General features: G+C 40.1%; 1 protein-coding gene and 2 pseudogenes across 8 annotated transcripts in view; all 3 read right to left on the reverse strand.

Annotated features, from left to right (window-relative positions):
* The window catches only part of SPIDR (scaffold protein involved in DNA repair), a 384,011-nt gene that overhangs the window by 343,991 nt on the left and 16,796 nt on the right, over positions 1-23,224 (reverse strand). For all 8 annotated transcript variants that reach the window (XR_003793585.1, XR_003793584.1, XM_029223063.1 and 5 more), the window contains exons 2-3: positions 1,905-2,060; positions 1,188-1,254 (exon numbers count right to left, since the gene is read on the reverse strand). Coding sequence is in view for 6 of the 8 variants with exons in the window: in XM_029223063.1 (XP_029078896.1) it covers positions 1,188-1,254; positions 1,905-2,060 (223 nt within the window). In the remaining 2 variants the exon portion in view is untranslated. The remainder of the gene's footprint in view (positions 1-1,187; positions 1,255-1,904; positions 2,061-23,224) is intronic.
* Positions 2,240-2,584, reverse strand: LOC114895559 (annotated as a pseudogene).
* LOC114895557 lies at positions 12,931-13,345 on the reverse strand (annotated as a pseudogene).

A 23,224-nucleotide genomic window follows, 5' to 3' on the forward strand; every position in this document is an offset into this window, starting at 1 on the left:
CTTAAGTGTTAGTGAAGTAATAATACAGCTTAAAGCGTTTAGTCTCTTATTCACAGAAAGCCTCCCCACTCCGCAGGACTCCGAGCAGGCTCTCCCACTCTGCCATCAAACATAGCAGCAATTGGTGCCATTAAGCACCTACTAAGTGTAAACCTTTGAACTAGGCATTTTGATCATTACTTTTTTTAAACTCACAATAACGCAATGAGATACACAATTCTTAGGCCTATTTTCCAGATGCAGAAACTGAGGCTCAGCATGTTTAGCTTGCTATCTCAAGACCCCACACTCAAGATACAGTCAGGCCACTTCAGGGTCAGATGAGATCCCTGAAGTCTCAAGCCCTCATCCTTCCTGCCCAGAGGGTAACTGAGTGTAGCAGCAGAACCAGTGGCCTCCCTGATATCCACTCCCTCTTCTTCCTTACTAACAAAATCCCAATTTTCTTTGAGCAGCAACATACATGTTTAAAAATCCTTAATTTCACTGATGTCCCTTTAGTGGAGGTGACCCTATGTAAGAGGCTCTGGCCAAGGCAGAGGTCCTAGGGAGAGTACTCCTTCTCAGAGGAAAAGTTCATTTGGAGAAAATCCTCCAAGCCTATACTTTTCCTGAGAATTGAGCCTGGAGAATTCAGCCTCTACCTCACGACTGCAAAAACAAACCCTACACTAAGGCAGCAGAACTCAAAATGAGTCTGGCCCCCTGTCCTTCTTGTTGCAGGGGATAAATTCAACCCATCTCTTCAAACACTCCAATACAACTTCCTACTATCTGTAACTGAAAGCCTTCCCTAACTAATTTGCCAAGTAAGAATTTCATTGACTAAGTAGTATAGTCCTTATATCATAGATCATAACTTTATTTCCCAAATCAGATTCTTTTTAAAACCCTGGAGCTATGAACCTGAGCTTGCCTACTGGGCTCTGTTGATAACAGTGAACCCAGGAAAGAGACAAAAAATTTTAATAATTACCTACATGACACAGAAAAAATGGGGTGGATGGTGACAAAGATGAGAGATTTTTTTCAAAAAAATACCTTTTTACATTGTTTGGGTGTTTTCTTAACCATGAATATATAGTCTACCCAAACTATGTAAACATCTTTTTAAAAGAAAGCAAATAAATCAAAGGAGGATACATTAGCCTTATACCTTTTCTGCCAAGAAATCAACAAAATATTACCTGTCTTGGGTCCAGAGGATAATTCAAGGTGTTTTTCTGTAGTAGTCTTCTTTTCAGCTGTTAATGACTGCAGACAGATAATGATAACAATAATGATAATTAGTGATGATGTAGCAGTTTATGTGACAAGGGCTAAAAACCAACAATATTACATAAAATATTCAAGAACTTACACTACACCCCTTTAACATATTCCTCTGTTTTCCTTTATTTACCAACAAGTAGTCCCAAAGCAAATACTTACAGTGCATTTTTGTATTTTTCCAGAATCTAAACAGAGAGCTATCTAACCTTGAGCTGTCTAACCTTTAGTGGTGAGTACTCCTTCTTATGCTGAGTACTTCAAAGTTACCACATACACCAAAATTAACCAGAGTATCTCGCTGCCATTAGATTCTAAATATGTAAGCATTTCATAAATACTTCTTTTAAAGAGCAGGATGCTCAACAGTTTCATCTTCTGAGAACATTTTCAGTATGTATCCTTCACTTACAAAGAAGTACAAAGGTTCTGCATGACAGAAAGAGGTGAATACTGCTATGCCACAATTTTTAATGAATTCAAGGATGAGGAGAAAAAAGTGACACACCAATTACAGTGTTCTGAAAGAAAATAAGGAAGGGAATTCCGAAGAAATATAATTACAGTGGCCTGAACTCTCAGGAATCTCAGATTTGCCCTTCAGCATTTCAGGGAAAAAAATATTATGACTTTACCAGAGTCTCAGGAGTCTCCTGAAATCCTTCTCCACATCTGAGCCATGCTTCAGAGAGGGAAGCTTCTGCCCCCACGGTCCTGAGACCTGCTCGTCTGCACTGCAGTGGACTCTCTCCTGGAAAGGATGGGTATTCTACATCCCAATTTCTTTTTCTCTGTAGAAATGGTTTTCAAAGAAAAAAAACCAGTGAAATCAACTTCACTAAATATACAGTAACACGGTGGAAGCCCAGAAATGGCATCGGTGGCAGCATAGTTTTTATTTTAAGTATAATTTCCATTTTATTGTCTTTTCAAAGAACAGTATTTCTTCAGTCTTTAAGGACTTAGCTCCTTACATGGGCTTTGGTGGAGGCTGTGGGGCAGCACCCCCAGATCTAAAACAAGGTGACGATGTTTAGTCCTTCCAGACTTTCTGAGAATGATTTCTGACTACCTTGCAGTGAATGGCATAACTCGTGCAGTTATGTACTTTCACATACAGTCTGGGAAGCACACACATCGAAAACACTGGCTTCAGAAATGTCCCTGAAAGCTTCGGCCTCTACTATGTTCCAAATGACGAATTTCTTAACAGCCTTGTCCTTGGGCACACGTCGCGAACAGTTGTGCAGCGAACAGGCTGCACATGTCTGTGGCCCTTTTAGGCATGACCATTGTTCCTTCTTTTCTTGGTCATCCTGGAAGTGAGAAGGCGAGAGAGGACTGGCAGAGTTTTTAAACGTCTCTGAACCGCCACAGAAAGAGAGAGTCACGAAATAGCAAAACCACAAGCACGTGGACAACACAACTAGACAACAAACTCCAAAATACAAGCGTGTGAGGACAAACAATGAGCACTCGAAAGTTCTGCATGGTATCATATCTTAGAGGAAAGAAGCTGAGAGAAGCAAGGGAGCAAAGGAGGACTGAGCACAGACATCTGGTGTTCACCAGGAAGGGGAGCAGGCAGCCTGAGAATGCACCAGAAATAGAAAGGGCAAGGGATCCACCCTAGGAGACCCAAAGGAGCCAAGGAGTTTATATCCAGGAACAGTGACAACACTGACTTCTTTCCTCAAGCTGTTTTGTTTTGTTTTTTTAAATGTCTATGACAGACAAATACTCACTTTGTAAGTTTTTAAATTTGCAATTTAAGGAAAATTTTATATTTGCATTGGGAATCAAATTAAGGTCAACTACTATGAGCTGACCACCTAATCAGAAATAAAATCCCTCATCCAGTGCCATTGTAGTTTAAAAAAATAAATTAAGATTAAAATATACCATTAAAACTTTCTTAACTAGGAAGAAGGGAACAAATTCATAAAAATAAATTCAGCCATAACATAGATGGTATTTTAATACTTAACAGGTCTAAGCATGTTCCTTCTCATGCAGAAATTCCTATGGTGGGGCAGGACTGCAGGAGGAAGAGGCATCTATCCTCAAGAAGGTGCTACCCTCCACAGACACCTGTCAGGATTCAGTTACCTGACAGCTCTGAGAAAGCTCACTTAGTTATCTAGGACAGTAAAGAAACTGGAAAATATCATTTGGCCTACTCAGAGTCCACACACACACACACACACACACACACACATATATATTTTTAACTCCAGAATACCTCTTTAATACATTAAATCAGCCCAGGTCAGCTCTTTAACCAAGTGGGTGATACCAGGGATGGGACAGGGAAGGACAAAATGAGCCTGAAATATCTTGAGCCAGAGAGTGAGAAAGTGCCCAAGGAATAATGAGAACATGTAAAAAGGACACATGAGCCTGAATGAAGGGGCTCTCACTGGCCAAATGTGGGACATTCCAGCATCAAATAAATAATGACAGTAAAGGATTATAACCTACTGAATAAAACAAGACTGTAAGTCTACATTGATATAAACAAATAAATAAATGACGGATTTACAAAATTATCAATGAATGCTAAAACTAGTGGGTAAAAGTTTGAGGATGAAGATGATATATACATGATCACAAAATGACTCCCCTCAAATTACTTATTAATTCCAAAAGGAAAAACAGTAACTTTACAGTGGAGAAACCTGTCAGACACCATCTTAATCAAGTCATGAATGTTGATGTAAACCAGCATCAAAAGCTTCTTAATATGAGGCAACAACCAGAATACAGGACAACCTCCACAGTATTACTACCAAAAATGCATACCCTAAATCTAAACAGAGAAAATATCAGACAAGCCCACAATAACTGGCCTATACACCTCAACAATGGCAAGGTCAAGAAACACAAAGAAAGTCTGAGGAACTATCCCAGATTAATGCAGGGCTAAAGAGGCATGAAAAGAAAATGAACATATGATCCTGGACTGGATCTTGGACCAGGGAAAACAGATCATTATTAGGCAACTGATAAAATTTGAGCATATACGACTGATCAGATAACAGTATTTCATCAATTTTTAATTTCCTAGTTTTGTAATTATACTATGCTTATGTAAGAACTGTCCTTAACCTAGGAAATAAACATTTTGGGGTACAGGTTCACTATGTCTCTCAATTACCCTGAAATAGTACAGAAAAAAATTAGATATACACATGTAGAGAAAGAGAAACAGACAGAGAGACCAATAATAACAAATTGGTGAATCAGAATAAAGGGTTACTGTACTAGTTTCCTAGGGTTTGACATAACCAGTTACCACAAACTCAGTGGCTTGAGACAACAAATTTATTCTCACAATTCTAGAGGCTTCAAGTCCAAAAATGAACGTCCCTCTGGGGGCTCTAGGGAAGAATCTTTCCTTGCCTCTTTCTAGTTTCTGGTGGCTCTAAGCAATCCTTGGCATTCCTTGGCTTGTAGCTGCATCACGCCAATCTCCACCTCCATCATCACATGGTACCCTGTCCTGTGTGTATCTCTGTGCGTCCTCTCCTCTTCTTATAAGGACACCAGTCACTGGATTTAGGGCCCACCCTAATGCAGTATGACTTCATAGTAACTAATTACATCTTCCAACACCCATCTCCAAATAAGGTCATATTCTGAAGTTCCGGCTGGACATGAATTTTGCAGGGGACACTATTAACCCACTTATAGTTCCACTAGAAAGAACCTCATTATGTTATTCTTGCAAGTTTCCTGTAAGTTTGAAATTTTGTCAAAATAAAAAGTTATCCCGACCCCCCCCCCCCCCCACACACACACACAGAAAATAACTATATAAGCCCAGGTTGAGGCCAGGAAGAAGAATAGGAAACAAATACAGTCAATTCTCATTATTCAAAGTAGTTAATGTTCTATAAAGTTGCCCAAAACAACGAACTGGCAGATACTGAACCACTGCTCCTCGGGGAATACAGCATAGTTCCTGTCAATATGAAACTTTACTTTTTGTGTGTTTCTGTTTAAAGACACCTTATTTAATATATATAGCTTATTCATTAACATTGAACTCATGGCTAACAGCACTATAACTTATGCCTGAACAAAGCTTATCTAACACACATACTTTCTCCATAATGCACATCACAGATGTCCTGCGCTTAGGAACACTAGACAGCACTTCAGCACTATGTTTGGGGGCCATTTTAAACAGTGACATCACCAACACAAAGCACTAAAATGTGAAAAATGTGGCACTAAAAAGACCAAGAAAAGGGCCCTTGTTTAGAGTGTGAGAGCTAGAAAAAGTAGACAGAGTGGGGCCTTGGACCTCGGTTGGAAACACGGGTGTCAGGTGACTCAAAATTTTCCCTGCTCTACATATGCCTGCAAATGACTATAAAAGCACCAAGAGCACTGATTTGGGGATTACAAATAAATTTGAGCAAGTAGGCGATTTCATAAATGCAGAATCTTTGAAAAATGAGGATTGACTGTACTTTAAATAGACCATACTTCAGAAAAAAGCAACCAATTAAAACACAAAAAGGTTAAACTCTGCTTCACTGCTTTACTATCCACATCAGCCCCTCAGAGACCACTTTTCCTTCTTATTGGTGCTCTGCTCAATTTTTCATTTCTCAAGTACACCATGCTTATGTATTTTATTTACTCATTTTGAAACTTTACTCCCTATAAAACCAAATGCATTCCACTATACATTTGTGGGACACTCCCCTTGGAAAGAAGTGAAAATTTCTAAATATTGCTTTGGATATCATGTAATAAATTTGGGGAACAAATCTGATATCTAACAATCCAAAAAGGAAGTTTCTTTGAGTATCTGAATAATATATGTATCCCAATGTATCCCAATGGCTCTAGCCACATACTTGAAGGATGTCAACCCTTTTTCACCCAGAAATTGAACTACATTAAGCAGAGACAATGACTCCATGGCTCTCAAATCTGTTCCTGTCAAATATGAGGAACAGATGTAAAGTTTTAACCACATCAGCTAGTCGGTAGGCGCTGTGATGCTCAGAGCCTGTCCTATCAAGTTAATTGCACATTTGTTTTTTCCTTCTCTCTGGCAACAGAACGTTTCTCAGGCCCGTCACTCACTGCTTTGGTTGCATCTGACTTATCCTTTGCTTCTCTGGATTTCATCCATACTCAGATTCTTTAGGGACTAGAACCCTCTAACTTAACATAAAAGACAGAATTCTAATGTCCTCATCTTCAGTCTGTCAGTAAACATGTACTGAGTGCCCACTGCAGGCAGACACTCTGCCAGGCCCCAGGGATACAAGACGAGCAAGAAAGACTCTGCCCTCCAGCAGCTCAGGCAGTGGCAACAGACACCCTCCCACAAATTCACTGACGCGAGGGCCTGAGCCCAAGTTCTGATACCTACTATCCTGGCCTTCAACAGCACTCTTCAGCCTCCCCTTCTGCTTCCCCAGCCAATCTGTTCTACTCCCCTTGCTGCTGCCAGGTGAAGCATTTCCAACACCACACCTGCACCCATGGAACTCTTTGCCAGAAATCACCTCTCCTCTTCCTTTAGCCTCTCCAACTCTGCCACGGATCCCGGATCATCTTTTCCGTGAAAATGCCTCCACTTAATCCCTCCCTCTGGGACAACAGCCTGTTTCCTGCCCCATCTGCTCCTTTCCCTAGAATAAGAGCTCCTGAGGGCAGGAGTCTCATGCCTCTTCATCTTATCCCCAGTGCACAGCACTCCCCACTGAGGTACTCACTAAATGACTCTTGAATGAATATGCAAATTTCTTGACTATTACCACACCTGTCACAAAATCTAAAATATCTAAAGTAAATAAGTCAGTAAGTATAAACCTAAGGGTAAACACAGCCCTTAAGCTGTGTTAAACTCATTTCCATTTCATCTACTTATCCTTATAAACATTACCTCTGCCACAGCTCTCTAGAACATGTGTATTTCTCTCTCCACAGTGTTTACTCAGCCACAGAGCAGGTGCTTACAGGGCGACTTCACTACTCAGCCTTCTCATCCATCCACATTTCTAGTGACAAAACACACTCCCACCACTACAGTTTTGGGCGCCCAACCTGGCCAAGGATAATCATAGGACATCAGCCTGGCCATAGCAACTGGTCCAGGGATGCCATGGGACCCAAGTTGAGGCAGTCAGAGGCCCTCTCCAGGACTTTTCTAATTGGGGCTACTGGAGAAGAGTCTCTTCTTCCCAACTTGGCCAAGGGTGTGACCCCAAAGCAGTGAGCCACCTTGTCCCATATAATATGAAGAAACCTGAGAAAGAAAGAAGAGGCACAAATCATGCTCCAGGCTGTAAGTCAGGTCCCTGAGCTGCCCAGGTGCCCAGATGCTGTCAACTGCAAGCCAACCCATCAATCTTCTGTGCCTCTGTCCAGCTGAAGTTGGCCTTCAATCACCAGCTACTGAAAGAGCTGGACCACAATACTCAGTAAATATTCGTACTCAGCTGAAACGATTCACTGAGCCCTCTGAAGGTATACAGCTAAAGACAGTTTCCATCTTCAAAGACCGTGGGTTCTAAGGATATAATTAGAGTGGAGGAAGAAACAGACCAAAATTGGGCTAATGAGCTCAAAAATAGATTAAGAGAATGTTTCCTGGAGAAAGCTGTCTTGGACTTGAACAAAGGAAGAAATGTACTTGGGTGATGGCTACCCATAGATCCTCAATTTCCCAGGCTAGTCCTAATTCCAAATGTCCTGAGTTATTATCCTCCTCAAGCTTAGAAACATCCAGGAAATTCTACAAGCAGCACACAAATCCTTTCAGCTCCCATCTTCAAGCTGTGCTGTCAGACTGACCTGGCCTGAGTCACCGCTGAGCTACTGGTTGGTTACACTGACACTTCCCAAGATCCAGTTTCTGTATCAGTAAAATGAGAATAATAAATATACTTACCTCAAGATGACTACCAAGATAAAATTGACACTAATGACAATACTGTGAAATAATAGTACCACAGACCACCATAACGGAAGGTAGAAGAAGAGCTGATTAACATTCAGCAGAGTTAATATGAGAAGGTACTTTAGACATTTTTTATAAAGATGCTTATATTTTCATACACTATGATTCATAAAATACTGTCTTAATCTAATGACCAACTATAATATTTCAAACCTCAAAAAATAAGAAAAAGCAGCTTACTGATTAGAACTCTACAGCCTCTCAGACAGTTTAAGGAGCAGAAGGGAATTAAGCGACTTTCCTGGTGGCGCAGTGGATAAGACTGCGCTCCCAATGCAGGGGGCCCGGGTTCTATCCCTGGTCAGGGAAGTAGATTCCACATGCACGCCACAACTAAGAGTTCACAGGCCACAATTAAGGAGCCTGCCTGCCGCAACTTAGATCCGGCGCAACCAAATAAATATTTCAAAAAAACATTAAAAATAAAGAAGAAGGGAATTAAATGACTCATTGGAAAAGGTCAGTTTATTGCAGAGTCAAAGTCACTATTCCATGAGCTGCCCCCATAACCAGTGCTCTAGCCTTCTTATCTTTCTCACAGTCAGGCAATGCCGATTAAGAAAGACCGACCCTCCTGATGTGGGGACAACAGACGTTAATAAATAAGAAAATAAAGGGTATTAGAACAAGTCCGAGAAAAAACATGTAAGTAAAATAAATTTTCACAAAGCATAACAAAATTTTTGAAAACTGCCTATAAGGTTCAAGACAACTTTGCCCTTTCCTTTGTTTCCTGCCAGGCTGTCTTTCCAACTCTCTTCAGTCTGACCTGCTGGACCCCTCAGGATTTGGCCCAAGGACTACCTTCTTCACGAATCCTCCTGTACTGTTATAGCCCTCAGTCATCCTCCTTGAACCACTCGTTTGGAAATCAGCACTTCCAATAGCACCTCCACTGCCACAATAGAGAATGTTATTTTCATGTGTTTATGTCTTCTATGACCCCAAAACCAGGATTCACTTATAACTTACGTTCTACACGTGGCAAACTCTAAAAGTGCTAGCTTCCGGAACTTGCTGGTTTATCCCTTGTCTGCTAAATAATTTCAGCATATGCTAAATAAGTTTAGGAGTCACCTAAATCATTGCTTCATTTAAGGAAGTTCATATCTATACTATCTTTTCCATTCATGGAAGAGTTTTTTCAGGAAAGAATCCATAGCCATTCCAGTGTTTTAAAGTTTTCGGTCAGAAAGGCATTAAATCATGTAGCAGTTTAAATTCATTTCTTCTTCTGTCATCAGAGAAAATAAAGGAAACGGTTGCCACATTTTGTATAATTTTCATATTTTCAAACTTAAGAGTACTTTGGCTAAGTAGTAAATGTCTGGAATGTACAATTATGCTTAAACTTACAGTACAATAATCACCTAGTTTGGGTGTCATCAAACACCTAAACTGTTCAAACAAACCAGACTAATTTACTACAGCTATTCTAAGACTCTGATGCTAGAATCCTAATCTCTAGCAATCTAACCCTCTTTTTCTCATTCTTCTCAACAATCCGGAACTTCTTAACGCAACAATGTTGGAAATATGGTGATGTATTTAATTTTCAACACTTGAAAAGAAAAGCAGAATTATTTTCCACTAGCCCTGTACACCAGCTCAGAATACCATTAGTCTGAAACTTATTTTTTTCTGAAATGGAAAATTCCTCTGCTAGAGGAAAACCACTCTTGGCTCCACTGACATGGCTCCACTGACATTACTCTTAATCTAAGGACTTAAAAGACATAAAACAATGACAGCTACTAATATATCACACTCTGGGTCCAATTTTATTTTACTGATCGCTCCCCACTCAAAAGCAAACAATGAGTTTGCGTTGGTTCTTTCCCATTCCTGCTTCCTCATTGTTGAGATGTTGAAGCACAGCAACCTATAAACTCCAACTGTGATAAATTTATTCTCATGCAAAGGCAGGATTATCAGCAAGACCCCTTCAAAGGCTACAGATTCAAGTCTTTGTCCCTCCTTCCCTCACAGCCCTCTAACCAAATCTCTACTTACAGTTCAACCCTAACCCGCCTACTCTTCAGAAGATGGAAGTCTGAATAACATTACAATAGACTTTAACTTAAAAGCAATTAGTTAAAAAGGTGCTTAATAAAAGCTATTTGTGACAAACCTAGAGCCAACATAATACTCAATGGCGAAAAGTTGAAAGCCTTTTTGCTGATTCCTGGAATAAGACAAGAATGGCCACTCTCACCACTTCTATTCAACATAGTATTGGAAGTCCTAGCCACAACAATCAGACAAGAAAAAGAAACAAAAGGTAACCAAACTGGAAGAGAAGAGATAAAACTGTCATTTTATGCAAATGACATGATACTATATGTAGAAAACCCTAAAGACTCCACACAAAAACCACTAGAAATGATAAATTCAGCAAGGTAGCAGGATACAAAATTAACATTCAGGAATTGACTGTATTTCTTCATACTAACAATGAAATATCAAAAAGGGAAAGTAAAAAAAAAATCCCTTTTAAAATCGCATTAAAAATAATAAAATACTTAGAATAAAACTGACCAAGGAAGTGAAAGACTTATACACTGAGAACTATAAAACACTGATAAAGAAAGCTAAAGATAATTGAAAGATACACCACACTCTTGGATTGGAAGAATTAATATCTTTAAAATGGCCATACTACCCAAAGCAATCTACAGATTTAATGCGATTACCATCAAATTACCCGTGACATTCTTCACAGAACTAAAACAAATAATCCTAAAATTTATATGGAACCATGAAAGACCCAGAACTGCCAAAGCAATCCTGAGGAAAAAGAACAAAGCTGGAGGCATAACCCTCCCGGGCTTCAAACAATACCACAAAACTACAGTAATCAAACAGCGTGGTACTGCCACAAAAACAGACATATGGATCAGTGGAACAGAGCGGAGAGCCCAGAATTAAACCCACACACCTACAGTCATTTAATCTTTGACAAAGGAAGCAAGAATATACAACAGAAAAAAGACAGTCTCTTTGGCAAATGGCGTTGGTTAAGCTGGACAGCCGCATGTAAACCAATAAGTGAGAGCACTCTCTCACACAATACACAAAAATGAACTCAAAATGTCTTAAATACTTAAGATAGGACACCACAAAACTCCTACAAGAGAACACACGCAAAACATTCTCTAACATAAACTGCAGCAATGTTTTCTTAGGTCAGTCTCCCAAGGCAATACAAATAAAAACAAAAATCAACAAATGGGACCTAATCAAACTTACGAGCTTTTGCACAGCAAAGGAAACCATAAACAAAACGAAAAGACAAACTATGGGCAGGGAGAAAATATTTGCAAACGATGCAACCAACAAGGGCTTAATTTCCAAAATATACAATTGGCTCATATAACTCAGTAACAAAAAATGCAAACAACCCAATCAAAAAAAAACAGGCAGAAGACCTAAATAGACATTTCTCCTAAGAAGATATACAGATGACCGATAGGCACGTGAAAAGATGCTCAACGTTGCTAATTATCAGAGAAATGCAAATCAAAACTACAATAAGGTATCACCTCACTCTGGTCAGAATGGCCATCCCATTAAAAAGTCTACAAATAATAAATGCTGGAGGGGTGTGGAGAAAATGGAACCCTCTTACATTGTTGGTAGGAATGTAAATTGGTAAAGCCACTATGGAAAACAGTATGGAGGTGCCTTAAAAAACTAAAAATAGAGTTACTGTATGATCCAACAATCCCACTCCTGGACATATATCCAGAGAAAATTCTAATTCAAAAAGATACATGCACCCCAGCGTTCATAGCAGCACTATTTACAACAGCCAAGACATGGAAGCAACCTAAATGTTCACTGACAAATAAATAGATAAAGAAGATGTGGTATATAATTACAATGAAATACTACTCAGTCATTAAAAAAGTATAAAATAATGCCATTTGCAGCAACATGCTTCCCCTACCAGTGTGACAGCGCTTCTTATAATTTAGCAGCGTCTCCAGGCTGAAAGATGTCATGTGTGAGAATTTTAAGAAACGCGCATCCACATCCTGACGGCCAGAAATGAATATCCACAAGCACCCTTTCAAAGCTTTTATCCAAACTACCTCTACCAACTCTACATCTTAAAGTAACTTCATGCCCTTGTATATAAGACAAAACCACGCAAAACAAAGCCCCAGAAGCCCCCTTTCCCATTCTAAATTAGTGACCTCGTGGATTTTGTTTTATTTCCAGTTTGTGTAAAATGTGGTAGTGATCCTTCTGGTAAACAGGAGGTTGGCAACAAACAGAAACACCTCTCCACACACTCTACTGGATCATAATCAGGTCAGATAAACGTGCCAGCCTGTTGGTATCTGTGTACTATGAGAATCTGGTACCTTGGAGGGCTCTGATTTGGTACAAGGGAGACACCCTGTTGCCAGGATAAGCACTTGCCACGTGATATTCAGGCCCACAAAAACTCTCCCTTGCTATCTCTGACCCCAATTTTAGCACCAGTTTTTTTCACTTTCTAGGTTTCAAACACAAAGGAACCAGTGTCCAAAGGCAAGTGATATAGGCCTTAAACTTGCTGCCATCCTTAATTTCCTCATTCATAAACTTTCCTTAGAAAACCCAAATCCCCATTCCTCTTTTTAAATAGATTGCTGCCTTCAGCCCCGATGGCCAAAGGCAGACATCTATTTCCCAATGGATGAGAGAGACTCCTTCACCTTCTTGGTCATGGTTGGGATGAGGTTCATGTGGCCATTCACACACGTGGTCATGCAACTCTCCAGCAGCCGCTTCACCTGAACCTATTTACTCCCGACATCTATTGAATCTTTGGCTTTGTCGTTGCAATACATTGTGCACCGGGCCAGGCACTCTTGGAACTTCTCCAACTCGCTGGTCACCAGGGCCTGGGCTTGAGATAGAGGTGCATGGCAGCGCTCAATACACTGGCGCGCTTGCTGCATGGACGCCTGGTTGTCCTCACAGCAGGCGGCGCTGCACCGGAACATGAGGCCCTGCATCTTCCAGATGTTCTCTCTCCAGACTTATCACCATAGAGTCCACTGCCTCCTGCACCCAGAGCTGCTGCAGCTCCGCCATGGCGACCCCACACTGCTCCCTGCCACGCAGGCGCCCATATGGACTCCCACGCACAAGCCCGCCCCCCCGAATTAAGATTTTACCTAATTATGGGACTTCCCTGGTGGTGCAGTGATTAAGACTCTGCGCTCCCAATGCAGGGGGCCCAGGTTCGATCCCTGGTCCGGGAACTAGACCCCACATGCATGCCACAACTAAGAGTTCGCATGCCACAGCTAAGGAGCTGGCAAGCCACAACTAAGGAGCCCTCGAGCTGCAACTAAGGAGCCCGCCTGCCGCAACTAAGACCTCATGCAACCGAATAAATTACTTTTACCTAATTGTAAACCACCTCAGATATAACTCTGTAATCACACACTACTAAAGTAAAACCAGCTCCAATGAAAAGAAGCACAATCGTTTAGCTATCACAAACTGAATATTTATGCTACAGATGGAATGTCTGTGTCCCCCCTATAATTCATATGTTGAAACCTAATCCCCAATGTGATGGTATTTGGAGGTGAGGACTTCAGGAGGTGCTTAGTTCACAAGGATGGAACCCTCACGAATGGGATTAGTGCCCTTATATAAGAGGTACTAGAGAGATCCACTATGTGTGGACAAAAAGAAGATGGCTATGAACCATGAAGTGGGCCCTCAACAAACACTGAATGTACTGGCACCTTAAATTTGAACTTCCCAGCCTCCAGAACTGACACATTTGTGTTGTTTATAAACCATTAGCCTATGGCATTTTTGTTACAGCAGCCTGAACAGACTAAGATAATTCAGTAGCTGCCAGACATCACTGCAAATGTTTCATGTCTATTACCTCATATAGATCCTAGGTGATATCTTACGCTGAAATGAGTAGTATTAATTCCATTTCACAGACAAAGAAACTAACTGTTGAAGACATTTTTCAAGACCATGTATCTGTATATAGCAAAGCCAGGATCAAAATTCAAGCTAGTTTAAGCCCAAGGACCATATTCTTAATAGGGCTACATTTTTCTGCAAATGAGAAAAAGACACTCCCTTCTCGAGTCACTGATTTGGAAATTGTCATAACGTACTGATTTTATTAGGAAAGGTGCTTTATTGCCATCTACTGAAAGAGTAGCATAATAAATATACAAATTTTGCAGGACATGACTATGAACAGGGCCTCTGCGGGCACTGCGGTTTTCAACCTGCACAACCAAATGCAGCCACTCTGGTGGTTAAAAACAAATGGAATTTCAATATATTTTTAGCATTATTGAAAACTAAATTCAACAAACCAGTGCTTGTAATCACTTAAGCACAGAAAACACAGAGAAATATCATGAACCCTGTCCTCAAGAAACCAATATGATCATTAGACCTGTCACAAAACACAATACAGAGAAGTAAAATAACAGAAGTTAGTATAAACATGCAGAGGCAGTATGAAGATTGCAGAGATTAATTCTAAAAACCACTTTTTAATTTCTTTCCCTCACTGAAGCCTTATAGTAACTCTGTGAGTTAAGGCAGCAATCACAAATTCACTTCAATTGAGGGCACATGAATGTGAATTAGGGAGAGACATTTGCAGACTGAGAAGAGGATTTGTGTTTGTCATAAACATGGGCTCTTAAGGTGTGAAAAGAAAGACAACCACGGGTAAAAGACCTATTAGGGAAAGACTGAAAAAGTAAACATGGAGTAAAGAATCTAACCTCACCTAAAAGGAAGGCTAGGGAATTAATTCCCTGGTGGTCCAGTGATTAGGACTCAGTGCTTCCACTGCTGGGGCCTGAGTCTGATCTATACTCAGAGAACTAAGATCCTGTAAGCTGCACAGAGCGGCCAAAAAACAAACAAGTTTAGCCTTTGTCCTTGGCTTCTGGAAAGTAATGTCTATGCCCTTGGAATACCATGGCTGACAGAAGTGTCTTTCTTTGCCTGAGAGCTTCAGTTACACCAGACAGTCTAATAATGTGATTTAGGGTGGGGGCTAATACTGTTAGCACGGGGGCTGGTGACACCAGAAAGACAGTATGATTTAGAGTGGAGGCTTTAAGTCACACACAGAAGAACTGAAGACTGAGATCAGCCATTTATGTCTACGTAATGGAGCCTTAGTCTGTTCGGGCTACTATAACAAAACGCCATAAAGTAAGTAGCCTATAAACAACAAACACTTCTCAAGTTCTAGGAGCTGGGAAGTCCAAGATCAAGGTGTCAGCAGATTCAGTGTTAGTGGTGAAATCTGGCAAAGGCTCACTTCCTCACTGATGCTAAAGAGAGGAGGGATCTCTCTGGAACCTCTTTTATAAGGGCACTAATCCCATTCATGAGAGCTCCACCCTCATGACCTAGTTACTTTTCGAAGACTCCACCTCCAAATACTACCACATTGAGGATTAGGTTTCAACATATGAATGGGGGTTGGGAATAGAGAACACAAATATGCAGTCCATAGCAAAGCCCCAGTAAAAACTCTGGACACAAAGGCTCAGGTGAGGTTCCCTCCTTGACAATAACCCACCTATACGGTCACACATTGATACCAAACATGTAACTCATCCTGACTCTATGAGAAAACCACGAAAGTTCCATGACTGGAACTCACATCCCAATTTCAAAACTTACTACAAAATAACAGTAATCAAATCAGTGTGGTACAGGCATAACAACAGACCCAGTCAATGGAACAGAATTCATAGTCCAGAAAAACCCATACATCTGTGGTCAAACGATTTCTGTCAAGGGTCTGACAAAAAATAACAGAAGTTACTAAGCAGCGGTTTCAGACATGACACAAAAGGACAAGTTAACAAAAAATGAATAAACTAAATTTCATCAATATTTAAAACTTATGAATTTCAAAAGATATTATCAGAAAGCAGAAGGACAATTCATATAATGGGAGAAAATATTTGCAAATCACATATCCAACTAAGAATCTAGTACCCAAAATATATGAAGAACTCCCACAACTCAACAACTCAGTTTAAAACTCGGTAAAACTCTGATAGACATTTCTCCAAAGAGGGCATACAAATGACCAACAGTCACATAAAAAGATGCTTGATATCATTAGTCATTAGGGAAACACAAATCAAAACCACAATGTGAGATACCAACTCCCACCCATTGTAATAGTTACTGTCAAAAAATAAATAAGTAATAACTATTGGCAAGGATATGGAAAAAACTGGAACCCCTGTGCATTGCTGGTAGCAATACAATATGATACAGTTGCTACAGAAAATGGTACAGTGGATCCTCCAAAAAATTAAACATAGAATTACCATAGGATCTAGCAATTCTACTTCTGAGCAATTCGATTTCCCAAAAGAACTGAAAGCAGGGACTCAAATGGATGTTTGGGTTTTTTAAAGTAAATATTTACTTATTTATTTTGGCTGTGCCAGGTCTTAGTTGCAGCACACGGGATCTTCTCTGCGACATGCAGACTCCTTAGTTGCAGCACACAGACTTCTTAGTTGCCGCATGCGAACTCTTTGTTGCGGCATGCATGCAGGATCTAGTTCCCTGACCAGAGATCGAACCCAGGCCCCCTGGGTTGGGAGCGTGCAGTCGTATGTACCCCCTGGACCACCAGGGAAGTCCCTCAAATGTATGTTTAAATGTCAAAGTTCAAAATAACATTATTCACAATAACTAAAAACTGGAAACAACCCAAATGTCCACCAATGGATGAATGGATAAACAAAATAAGCATGTACATGTAAATAAAAACTATTCACAGCCTTAAAAAGCAATGAAATCCTGACACATTGTAGGTTTGCGACCTCAGGAGTCCCCAGGTGAAGTCTGAAACTGGTGCCCATGCACAGAGGACAAGGAGAGCCCAAGAAAGAGGTAGATCACTCCAGATTGGTAGCTGGCAGTTTTAATATGCAAGGGAACTTACACACAAGCCAAGATTCACACACAGGCTGGTCTGACTCCACAATTCAAACTCCTTACCCCAAGCCAGCATTTCTTAAGATGCAATCCAAGATCTGATGAGGAACTAATATCCAAAATGCATAAAGAACGCCTAACAACTCAACAACAAAAAGACCAACAACTCAATTTTTAAGTGGGCAAAGGACCTGAAAGAGACATTTCTCCAAAGTAGATATACAAATGGCTAATAAGCACATGAAAGGGTGCTCAACATCATTATTCATGAGAGAATTGTGAATCAAAACCACAATGAGATACCACTTCACACCCATTAGGAATGACTACTATTAAAAAAAGTTAAAATTTAAAAAATTTAAAAAAAAAACAGAAAATAGTAAGTCCTAGCAAGGACATGGAAAAACTGAAACCCTCGTACATTATGACAGAAACGCAAAACGATGCAGTCACTGTGGATAAAAGTATGGTGGCTACTCAAAAGTTAAAAATATAATTACCATATGATCCAGCGTATACCCAAAAGAATTGAAAGCAGAGACTCAAACAGATATTTCCCCAACAATGTTCAGAGTGCCATATTCACAAGAGCCAAAAGGCTGAAACAACCCAAACGTCCATCAATGGATGAATGATAAACAAAATGTGGTATATACATACAACGGACTACATTCAGCCTTAAAGAAAGAAAAAATTCGGGGCTTCCCCGGCGGCGCAGTGGTTGAGAGTCCGCCTGCCGATGCAGGGGACGCGGGCTCGTGCCCGGTCCGGGAGGATCCCACATGCCACAGAGCGGCTGGGCCCGTGAGCCATGGCCGCTGAGCCTGTGCGTCCGGACCCTGTGCTCCGCAGCGGGAGAGGCCATAGCAGTGAGAGGCCCGCGTACCGCAAAAAAAAAAAAAAAGAAGAAAAAAAAATTCTGACACACAATACAACATGGAAGAACCTTCAAGACATTAAGCTAAATGAAATAAGCCAGACACAAAAGGACAAAAATTATGATTCCACTTATATTAGGTCCCTAAAGTCATCAAACTCAGAGACATAAAGTAGAATGGTGGTTGCCAGGGGCTGCGGGGAGGGGAAAATGAGGAGTTGTTGTTTAATGGGTATAATTTCAGTTTGGGATGATGAAAAGTTCTGGAGATGGATGGTGGTGATAGTTTCGGAACAACATGAAAGTACTTAATGTCACAGACCATAGACTTAAAAATTGTTAAAATAGTTAATTTCATTCTATTTGACCACAATTTTTAAAATGCAATCAAGGGCGATGCACATCAGAATCACCACGTATGCTTTTAGAGATAGTAGATACTCAAACCTCAAATTAGGATCTTGAGTGATGAGAGGCCCACCAACCACCCTGGTGAGTTAGGCACTATTAAAGTTTGAGAACCACCACAAAGAACAATAGATTAAAATCCAACCTCTAGGGACTTCCCTGTTGGTGCAGTGGTTAAGAATCCGCCTGCCAATGCAGGGGACACAGGTTCGAGCTCTGGTCTGGGAAGATCCCACATGCCACGGAGCAACTAAGCCCGTGCACCACAACTACTAACCCTGCGGTCTACAGCCCACGAGCCACAACTACTGAGCCCAGGCGCCGCAACTACTGAAGCCTGCACGCCTAGAACCCACGCTATGCAACAAGAGAAGCCCCCGCTAACTGCAACTAGAGAAAGCCCACGCACAGCAACGAAGACCCAATGCAGCCAAAAAAAAATCCAACCTGTATGGCTTTACCATACAGGTAAACTAAACACAGAACAAACTTCTCTGCACATGCCTGGAATATTCTGCTGCAGTAAAATACACAATGTTGGGTAAAAAAGTAAAAATGCTATAGTCTCTATTGAATTTTTTAAAAGGCTGAGGAAAAAACAGAAACCTTTACATCACAGTGGCTTGAGGCTATAAAAAGAAATCCTCAACATGAAGAACAGGATGCCAGTCATGAAACACTGCATTCAGGATTCCAAAGTTTCCTATCTTAATCTGTTCCACCCCTTAGGCCATCATTCAACCATGCACAAGTTTCTCATTAACTTTTTTTTTTTAACTCTCTCTCACCCCATCATGCTATCCCTTGCTCCTTCTCTTCCCCAGCACACTTATATAGAGATTTGTCAACACAAAGATTTTATTCTTCAACTACTGCAATGTGATTTCTTCATTAACCTCTCCTCAAAACTGTTTTCCCTTTGATTAATGGATTTCTCCACACTCATAAGTGTACATTTGTTACCTATGTTATTTTAATGCGTAAGTGACAAGAACTGAATGCAGAATTCAACAAAACTGGTTCAAAATAAGGAGGGACTTATACAGAATGTTCAAAGATAAATATTTTTGATATCTTAGTAAAACTGTGGCCAGAACTCAGGCACTAAGTATGTTTCTCTTCTTTCTATAAATAAATTAGTTATTGTGCAGATAATACGTACTGTTTTTCTCGGTCATAGCTTTTAAGAGGAGATGATCTAGAGCTACACCAACTGGACAAGCTTTCTTACACATAACTTTTTAAGAAATTGTTCATGTGTGTTTCAATCTTTACAAAAGTACTCCATTTTTATTTGTCTTAACATTACAATAAATTTTTTAAAAGCATCACCCTATTCCACTATTTGTCCATTCCAAAAACTGAGAACAAAATTATGTACCAGGCACCAAGCCAGCAACCTGACACAACTGTTTTAATATACTGCTGCCCTGTTTGCATCTTCTGATTTTATATGTTTTAGTTGTATCCTTAAGATAGACAACATTGTATTCTGCTGCCTTTCTTTGCTTAATAGGAATTTTCTGATGCTCTAGAGGTTCTGCTCCTTAAAAGAACAGAAATTAAAATCTACAACTTTATGAGAAACCAACAGAAATCTTATTTATACACAAGAATAAATGTTCTGTTTCTGATCTTACCAGGATGGAAAAGAATATTCAGATTGATTTTCAAAAGAGTATCTATGTAATACCAACGACCCTAAGTTTTAAAACTAACATCAATTTTGCAGTAGATATAAGCATTGAGAGGACTTCCCTGGTGGTACAGTGGTTAAGAATCCGCCTGCCAAGCAGGGGACATGGGTTTGAGCCCTGGTCCAAAAAGATCCCACATGCCAAGGAGCAACTAAGCTCGTGTGCCACATCTACTGAGTCTGTGCTCTCGAGCCCGCATGTCACAACTACGAAAGCCCGTGCTCCAAAACAAGAGAAGCCACTGCAATGAGAAGCCCGCAGTGAGCATAGTCCCCACTCGCCACAACTAGAGAAAGCCCGCGTGCAAAAATGAAGACCCAACGCAGCCAAAAATAAATAAATCTATAAAATAACTTTAAAAAAAAGCATTGAGAGAAAAGTTTAACAGGAAATACATGAAAGTGCCTACATCACCTGATTGTAGATTTACATGTGTTATTTTCTATTGTATTCTTTCTTTTATAGCTATTCTACAATAGGTGCATATTATTTTTAATATCAGAAAAAACAAAAAAAATTTTTAAACTGTTGTTCTAAACTGCACAGATTAAAATCCCAACTATCTTTCCAGCTTGAGTCCCTGTTGCAAAAGGAACTGAGTACTCCCCCTGCTGGTTATTTAAACAGTTCCCCCAAACCTAGAGCAGTGTCTAGAAGCTAATGAAGATTTTAAATCAAATCATGAGAAAATATCTGCAAACAAAGCAACTGACAAAGGATTAATCTCCAAAATATACAAGCACCTCATGCAGCTCAATATCAAAAACACAACCCAATCCAAAAATGGGCAGAAGACCTAAACAGACATTTCTCCAAAGAAGATATACAGATTGCCAACAAACACATGAAGAATGCTCAACATCACTAACCATCAGAGAAATGCAAATCAAAACTACAATGAGGAATCACCTCACACCAGTCAGAAGGGCCATCATCAAAAAATCTACAAACAATAAATGCTGGAGAGTTGCACTGTTGGTGGGAATGTAAATTGATACAGCCACTATGGAGAATAGTATGGAGGTTCCTTAAAAAACTAAAAACAGAACTACCATATGACCCAGCAATCCCACTCCTGGGCATATACCCTGAGAAAACCATAATTCAAAAAGACACAAGCACCCCAATGTTCACTGCAGCACTATTTACAATAACCAGGAGATGGAAGCAACCTAAGTGTTCATCAACAGATGAATGGATAAAGAAGATGTGGCACATATATACAATGGAATATTACTCAGCCATAGAAAGAAATGAAATTGTTATTTGTAGTTAGGTGGATGGACCTAGAGTCTGTCATACGTACAGAGTGAAGTAAGTCAGAAAAATAAAAATGAAACTGAGTTATTTCTAGTGAGACAGATGGACCTAGAGTCTGTTATACAGAGTGAAGTAAGACAGAAAGAAAAAAACAAACACCGTATGCTAACACACATATATGGAAGCTAAGAAAAAAGAAAAATGGTTCTGAAGAACCTAGGGGCAAGACAGGAATAAAGATGCAGATGTAGATAATGGACTTGAGGACATGGGGAAGGGGAAGGGTAAGATGGGATGAAGTGAGAGAGTGGCATGGACATATACATACTACCAAATGTAAAATAACTAGCTAGTGGGAAGCAGCCGCAGAGCACAGGGAGATCAGCTCTGTGCTTTGTGACCACCTGGGGGGTGGATAGGGAGGGTGGGAGGCAGACGCAAGAGGGAGGGGATATGGGGATATATGTATACATACAGCTCTTTCACTTTGTTATACATCAGAAACTAACACAACATTGTAAAGCAATTATACCCCAATAAAGATATTAAAATAAATAAATAAATTTTAAAAAGAAAAAAAAAGACAATGATACTTGGACTACGAACTTCAGAGCAAGTTAACAAGACATAAGAAAACAATCTAACTACTCACTTCATACTTTTTCTTCCCTAAGTTTCTTTAGCTACCTCTTTCACCGAATGTCTTCCACACTTCCAAACTTTTCTCCCTACATCCCAACCCATTAGCTTTCCTGATCAAAACCCAAATTATGAAGCAAGCATTAAGAGTACTGAATCAAGTTTTAACTTGCTTTTCCTAAATACGTATGTGGGCCTTGAATATATCTAGCTCCAACTCCATCTGCACTTATATTTTAATTAAATTGAGTCATTTAAGATGAAATGGACATAAGAAGACACTGGAACAATGCCTTAAAAAATCGGAGGAAAACTGATTTTCAATCTAGATTTCTCTACTCAGCCAAATTATTAATCAACTATGGGAACAAAATAAAGAAATTTTCAAACATGCAGAGCTCAAAAAAACTCTTAACACACTCTTTATTAGGAAGATACTGGAGAATATATCATGCAAAAGGAGGAAATAAGCCATATTGCCTAAGGGCAGGCGTAAAAAATTTTTAATTACGGGCTTCCCTGGTGGTGCAGGGGTTGAGAGTCCGCCTGCCGATGCAGGGGACACGGGTTCGTGCCCTGGTCTGGGAGGATCCCACATGCCGTGGATGGCTGGGCCTGTGAGCCATGGCCGCTGAACCTGCGCGTCCAGAGCCTGTGCTCCGTAACGGGAGAGGCCACAACAGTGAGAGGCCCGCGTACCGCAAAAAAAAAAAAAAATTTAATTACCTATAATTAAGTAAAAAATGATGTAAAGAAAAACATGTAGCAATGATTTACTACATTAAAATAATGGTTGCACAAGAAGGAAACAAAGTACGCTACTTCAGTCTTCAATGGGCCACATTTATGTGATCATAGTAGTAATATTTATTTCTGGTTTAGCAAAAACCTGTAACAATAACAAAGGATAACAGAGATATGGAATGCTCACATAAGACAGCTAAGTCCTCATCTGCCATACTAGGTAATCAACAGATTAAATATTGGGTTGGGCCCAAGTGCATTTGTTTTCTTCCATAAAATGGCTGTAGTAGCACTTAGTTGTCTTTAACTTCATCCGAAACAATTTTGTTAGAGTGTATTGTAACAGCTGTCCTATCAGCATGCATTAAAAAA

The sequence above is a fragment of the Monodon monoceros genome, unplaced genomic scaffold, assembly GCF_005190385.1.
Source record: "Monodon monoceros isolate NGI ecotype Baffin Bay Population unplaced genomic scaffold, NGI_Narwhal_1 Super_Scaffold_14, whole genome shotgun sequence".
Classification (NCBI taxonomy): domain Eukaryota; kingdom Metazoa; phylum Chordata; class Mammalia; order Artiodactyla; family Monodontidae; genus Monodon; species Monodon monoceros.